The sequence below is a fragment of the Falco punctatus genome (assembly GCF_963210335.1).
Source record: "Falco punctatus genome assembly, chromosome: 6".
Lineage (NCBI taxonomy): Eukaryota > Metazoa > Chordata > Aves > Falconiformes > Falconidae > Falco > Falco punctatus.
Genome location: NC_137585.1, coordinates 13,255,582 through 13,262,631, shown reverse-complemented (window position 1 = coordinate 13,262,631; position 7,050 = coordinate 13,255,582). Strand labels below are relative to the sequence as shown.

Sequence of the window (7,050 nt, the reverse complement as noted above, 5' to 3'; positions counted from 1 at the left end):
TGCAAGATAAAGGTGGTCTTGAATACTAAACCTTTTCTTGTTCATATGAGAAGATAAACCATTTTTCTTCCATTTATTTTTCTGATCTTGAGCCCTGAATGTCGCTGGTGTCTTCTCTCAGTCTTCCCGTAGAGTTCACTGTGGAAAAGGTCAAGTTCGCTGGTTCTGGATGTTTTACAGATCAGAAGATAAAATATCCCTCTGAGCCTTTGCAATACAAAAGTAACCACTTGTGCTTCCTCAGGTGGTTCTTCATATACGGGTTGTTTCACATCTCCATAGGCAGACATAATAACAGCTTGGAAAAGACTGATCAAGACATAGGTCATCGCCAACATGAAAGAGGCTAGGAAAAAAACCCCATCCAGCAACGTGGATGAAAATGCAGTATTTCTGAAAGCTGAGATGCAGGAGAATATGGTCTGAGCTGAGTGAATCGTGCTATTGTAATTCCATTCATGCTGCCCAAAGACAAGGTAGCCAAAAGCCATAAATGCAAAGAAGTAAACCACCACCATGAGGGCCATTGAGGACATTCCAGGAAGGGCTGCCAAGATACATCTTCGTGCCAGGGGCACGCCATAAAAGAAGTGATGATATTTCAGAGTTTTCAAAATGAAAAAAAAACGCTAAAAAGCCCATAGTAATCCTTAAAATCTGATCTAAATGAGCAACTGCATGTAAAGGAATGAAATTGTTTGGGTGAAGGAAGTAGAAGTTCACTGTATCAGCTCCCACTTTGAACTTCATGACCTTTAAAATAACAAGGAACAGGAATACTAATTTTAGGCTGAAGTTTATCATATTGGAAATGTTTTTAATGTAATCAGGTTTTTCCTGGCCTATGATGTGAAGCTCTTCTGCAATGTAAATGAGCATAAAGGCAAGAACAATTACAAACACAAACATTGGAGCTTTAGTTTGCTGATGAAAAATGGGGAGTGCAAAAGAGTGTGCTGACAAACTTGGTTTTATGATCCCCAAATGAGACATCTCAAATATGATGGAGATGGCGCAAAAGAGGTCTGCATCTGAGTTAAATGTAGTTAGTTCGATGATCACCGCCCATGTCTTTTCATCAAGCCAGTTGCTCTGTTGTAGAGCACCCAGCCTTGTTGTTGAATTAGATCTTCCTTCTTCAGGGAAAAAGTAAAACGTGTATCCTGCTGGTCCATATGTGTGCAAATCTCCATATAAATAATACATCCATGGAGTCCTGTTTCGCTGGTAAGTGAAGCCACCGTCACTGCTGGCATCCTTGGAAACAGGCGGGTTGGCAACCTTTGTCCAAGTGCCAGCGTAGTCACCTTTCTCTGGTATGTCATGGCCGTATTTGCGAAGACGGTGGCTTTCACTGCTCACAGAGTTATTTGCAAAGCTGAGAGGACGGGAACATTTTTTCTCGGTACCTTCAGCCCGCAGTTGCCTCATCCTAGGCAAACCAATGATTTTGGACCAGCTCTCGGGAAGGAAGGTTGGCTGAATGTCACTGTGGATCAAAGGCAAGAATGAGTCTTTCACCCACACATAGATATGTTCTAGCTTATCTGCACTGGCGAGTCGTGGAGAGAATTGGTTATGGATGAACTGGTTGTAGTGGAAACTGTTGGCGTTCTCAGTGGAATAGGCAAAATTTAACAGCAGTGTTAAAAAGGCAAGATGACTGATGAAACTTTTGGCAAAAGTCAATGCCTTGCCTTTAATTTTTGCCCTTTTCAGCATGTTTGCAATTTCATCATTATCTAAAGGTTTATACTGCTTGCTGCCTCTGAGTTTAGCAAGTTTCCGGTGCTTCTCTCTCATCTCATCAGCCTTCATCATTTCTGTAGCCAGCTTCTTCTCAGAAGACTTTTAATGATTTAACCATGGGATGTTTTCACAGTATTTTGGATGAATTGTACTCATAGCTGAGAAAAAAATTATTTTGAGAATTGCAAGGAAAACGGTCTCAATATAGGAGATTGCAGATGCTAAAAGCCACTCTAGTGAAGTCTGATAGCCGTAAGACAAACCATAGGACACAATGAAAAACGACGATAGCCCACTTATAGCTGTAAGTAGTGCGCACAAGGCATAGTTGCACCACCAACAAAAAGCTATACGTGGTCTCTTGCGAAAGAGCATGAAGGCACTGCTTAGTGGCTTGCTTTCTTTCTGCAAGTTGCCCCCTTCTTCTGTGTAATTATTACTAAAATTGGAGTCTGATGGTGGCCTTCTCTGGCAGGCCTTAGCCATTGGAGGGGAATTTGTGGTTCTTGTCTGCTCCTCTGCTCCAATTCCATTTGCGTCTCTTTCAGAAACTGTGCGATTACTCCACTTTGGGGGATCTCCCTCGCTTCTTGTCTTTCTGGAACATGACAGGCTCTGTGAGTTCCTGGGACCAGGAAGGTTTTCCAACAGATGAATATTCGTCAGTTGTGCTGAAGTTTCTGGAAGGTACAATTTTTGCAAACTTTCCTCCGAGTTCTTCAGATTTCCGGACAGGAGGGGTGAATTTGCCTTTGGTTCCGTCTGAGCCACACCACGAGGAGAAGCTTTCTTCTGGGAATACTTCAGTAAGGCAATTATAATAATTTCCACAGGTCTGGTAATCAAAAGGCATTCAATTCCTACTGTTACTGCTTTCAAATACTGCAGGTATATTGGAGATTCTTCATCCTCGTCAGCGTTAAAGAACATAATGCCAAGAAGCAAGTTCAATAATAATACTGCTAAACAGGCAGACAGACGTTGGAGCCTGCTGAAAGCGTCACTGGCAACGGCAGAAAAAACGGAGATCCACAGATGGCCCTCTTTCAGGCTGTTGGCAAAATCAATAGAAAAATAGTCGATTCTGAGCAGAGGTGTCTTGGGGTCTGTGACGGAAAATGTCCTTTCTAGTACATGATCACTCTTGTCAAGAGAGAGCCATTTCCGGCACATGAAGAACCAGGTCTTCCTGGTGGACATATCCTCAACTTTGGCTCTGCTTAGGAACCAGCTTGGGGATGGGCCTTTGTTATTATGCCAGACCCTGAAGGAAGAAATGTCTCCCAAGTCTTTCTTGGTAGTCAACAGAAAGCAATCGGTGCTTCCTCGTTGGAAAGATGGAAAATGTGAGTGCCGTAAACAATGGACATCACTCCTGCCATTCTGGCTGATGAGCTGAAGAAAGACATCTGCTGTGGTTCCAGCTTCCCAGTAACTGCCTGTGTATAAAGTGACTAAATATCTGCCCTTATCAAAGGGGTCGTTGTCTGGCAGAACGATAATCTTGTCTTTCCTGTCCCTCTCAGCCCTGTCTTTTCTCACGGCCCGGAGGCACAAAAGAAAATAGACGGCAAAAATAAAGAGCACCGTTAATAATGTCACTGGGTTTTGAGGTATATCTGCTATCAGGATTTTTCCCAGATCTATTGCGTTGGGCGTAGCTATTACTTTGGCTGCCAGGAACCTGATGTCGTATGTGGACGCCTTTGACGCAGCGTGAACTGTCAGACTTCTGCGACTCTGCTTCATTTTGCAGACACAGTGTACCCTCTGCCAGTCAGTCAAGGAGCCAAGCCTGCACACGTCTTCTCTCCACAGACTTTGAACCCCGTCCAGAAATAAGCACTGATCACTAAAAACATGTATGCTCACCAGCCTCTGCGTTCGATACCTTACAACATACGATGTCAGCAAGACAATGGAGATGTTGTGAGGGTCTGTACCGCTTCCTTGAGCTGTGGTTGTCAACAGTGACTCTGGGAGACAGATAATATAGGGAGCCTGAATGTTACAGTCAGTGCTAGCTGTCTCATTTTCACTTGCCACTGTTGGCATGTTGTGAAAAGCAGCAAACGAGGCTGTGGGATGAGCATGAGTGACGCTGGTGCCTGTAAATACTAGCACCTTGAAAGTAACTTGTAATTTTGTCAGGATCCGGATGTATATGCTCTTGGTGTTTCTGTTGACTTCAAAACTAAATCCTCCAGTTGTGTAAGTTTGTGTTTTACCGGGTCCCATTGCTAACTGAAAAGTTGAAGTTTCCTTCTCTTTCCTAGCAACAGTAATTTCTGCTCCTTCAGGCGTGATCCCCAGTAGGTCTCCATTAGCCTTGCTCTCTGCCGTTTTAAACCCCAGGACCATTGTTTTGATTTCTGATGTGTGACCTAACCAAGGGAAAGGGTTCTCGTCGAACTCAAAAAGAGCAGTGGATATCACGGCATCATGCGGCAATCCTGAATACTTTCCCTTTCTCAGTGATAGATAAAAGCAATTCCTGCAGGTGTTGCTGGTAGAGAAAGCATTTGCAACGTTCCAGGTTTCCTCTTTCTTCAGCGTGATATTCCAGTGTTTTGTTTCCATTTGAGTCTCTGTTTCTCCAGGGACTTTGCCCTGGAAAACTATGTCCGTTAAATTTTCCGTGATGGAGAAGACTCGTTTAACTCCATTTACGTTGACGTTCCTGCAATGCAGAAGAGCAGCTCTCAGGATGTTGGACAAGCATCTTGGTATTCCACTGGTCTGAATTTCTGCCTCCTCAGACCAACGGCTCTCATTCCTCTGTATCTTCAGCACTCCCGTCACCTCTGTCAGTTTCCTAATGGCAAGATCTTGTGATCTAATATTCACTTCCTCAGCTTCCTTTGTGGCTTGAGAAAGAGAAGCAACTACTTGGTTGATTTCCATTGTGCTCTCAACTGAAATATTCAGGGCTGTTTTAACCAGGTTTTCCCAAAACTGAGCCTTAGGGAGGTGGCGAGCTGGTGCTGCTTTAATATAGTTTAAGACTGAGGCTACCAGATAAGCCAAATAACCTGCTCTAATATAATCTCTAACATAATTGCTTACTGAGGCCAGCAGTTCATGGTATACAACAGCTAGTGGTCGACTGTTAATTGGGTTCCGCACACGGACATATAAACTCACTTGGGTAAATGCCCCAAGGGAATCACAGACTTGAACACAAAGTGTCAAGGTGTACTTCTGAGAGGACACTCCAACTGGGAGAAGAGATGGGGGAGTTTTAGGCTGATAACCAAAGTACAGAATTGTGCCAAATGTATTTTCTGCCACAGAAGTTATTTTGGCAGTTTTGGGTGCATCGGAAGCTACTATCACTTTATATGTCAGAGGTAAATCGCTGTCAGAAAATCCACTGCACTGAACAACAAATTTTGTCAGAAAGGCTGTGCCCTGGTGTGGGTTGATGGTACACTTGCCAGCCCTAGGAGGAGAATTTACCTTAAATGCATGTCTGTAGACTGAGGACCTACCATCCCGAGTTTATATTTTTTATTACTTATATTTATATAAATATAAATTATGAATATAATTTATTTATATTTATATAAATAAATATAAAAATAAAATATAAATGATTTATAATTTATACTTTAAATAGAAGTACGTAGGATCGATGTGCAGTCTTTGTAAAAGTCAGAGCACGTATAGACAGATAAGCCCCAGACCTCCCTGTTGAGGTTCCGGAAGACCAGTCAAAGCTAATTTCTGTAGTGTTTTCTAAAAAAAGGGACCAGTAGTGGACTGGCTGGCTATTTGTTCTACCGTTCAGGCATTTTCCAGCCAAGGTAAATCTCTCTGTTGGAATTGGAGTGGTGCCACAGTTTTCCAGGCATGCCACATCCAGAAGGAGCGGGGAGCCAGGCTGCACATCTACAGTTTGGTCAGCATAACTCTTCCTTCCATCCTTTTGAATCACTAGACGGAAGTAGTATAAAGCATTTCCTGGGAGGGATTCTGGTGGCATTGCTTGAACTGGACCTGAGGATGTTAACCATTTCAAATCCCTCTGGGATGGATGGCAGCTTTTTCCCGGGCTGACTTTCATGATTTTATAGTCTGACACCTCTTTAGTGCAGTACCAAGTAAATGTGATTCCCTGTAGTCCTTCCTGTGAATCAGGATCACAGGATGCGGAACCATCAAGAGTCCAATTATCATAAAATCCTACTGTGCAGAACGTGCCTCCTGCAATATTTGCCACTAGATCAGTGCTTTCGATCTGAACGTAAACTTTATCTGAGCCTCTGAGAACTGTTGTGGTCCTAATTGGGGTTATTGCAACAGTGAAATAAAAGACATACAACATGTTGACGCTCACGTGGTGGTGAAAGCACTTGGGTACAGTGCATGACGCAGATGAGCATTGCACTGTAAGCGCTGTGCAGCCGAGCAGCTGGAGGAGAAGGCAGACCGCTGCCGTTGAGGCCCACAGCGGAGGTGGGCGCACTGCTGCTGGAGCGTGGGCTGCAGGAGGCCAGTGGCTGGCACGTCCCAGTGGCTGGGGCCGCTCTCCAGGGGAACCAGAACCTCCTCCCGGCACCGCTGGCGAGCACGGTCTCGAGCTGTGGAAACAGCAGAACGCATGTGGGTTACCTTTGTAACTGCGTTTCTTTTACAGTCTGTTTTAGCTTTGTGGCTCTGTTGTTTGTTTGGGTGTAATGGCTACGGAGAGACTGCTAACCAACCCTGCCTATGCAATTTTATGCTAAGAGGGTTGCAGATTATCTGAAAGTTTTACTGAATCTTTCTATATTTTGTGTTTGTGAGACAGTTAGCTATAGGAGCGTTCTGATTTTTAGGAGTTAACCTCCATGTTAGAATGAGGTTAGCACTTCTTAACCAATGACGGACGAGTTCCTATGCTGCTTGTTATCCGGGACTGTGTGACTTGAAGTCCCTATTCTATAGACCATAATAACCTTACTCTCTAGACCATAACCAGAGCACGTAGGTTCTGTTGCATAGGTATAGGATAAGTTATTGGACAGCTTGACAAGGCCGATATCTAGCCGTCCAACTTGGCAACAAAACTTACTTTTGTAATACTAAAAAGCACACCCGCAGGTCAAGAGGACCCTTGCCCAGGTGAAGACCCTTCCCCTGCGCAAGCCTAGTAACAGAAGAGGATGACACACCACATATTATAATTATATGCAAATTACCAACCAGTCATTGTAACTGGGAGCGTATGACCTTGTAATTTTGTGTATAAATGTAACAGTGCAATCTGCACAGGTGCGCTCGATTTATGGAGATGCCACCGAGCACCCAGTGCTGCAG

General features: G+C 43.9%; 1 protein-coding gene and 1 pseudogene across 2 annotated transcripts; both read right to left on the bottom strand.

Annotated features, from left to right (window-relative positions):
* LOC308065549 (polycystin family receptor for egg jelly-like) lies at nucleotides 1–5,250 on the bottom strand (annotated as a pseudogene). The gene has a single exon. The product of its transcript is annotated as a polycystin family receptor for egg jelly-like (transcript).
* Nucleotides 5,251–5,353: 103 nt separating this feature from the next.
* LOC308065548 (polycystin family receptor for egg jelly-like) lies at nucleotides 5,354–7,050 on the bottom strand (the record flags this gene model as incomplete). Its single annotated transcript, XM_080391608.1, has 1 exon — nucleotides 5,354–7,050. The coding sequence occupies exon 1, from the start codon at nucleotides 6,074–6,076 to the stop codon at nucleotides 5,354–5,356; it is 723 nt and encodes a 240-aa protein (XP_080247734.1). The 5' UTR covers nucleotides 6,077–7,050.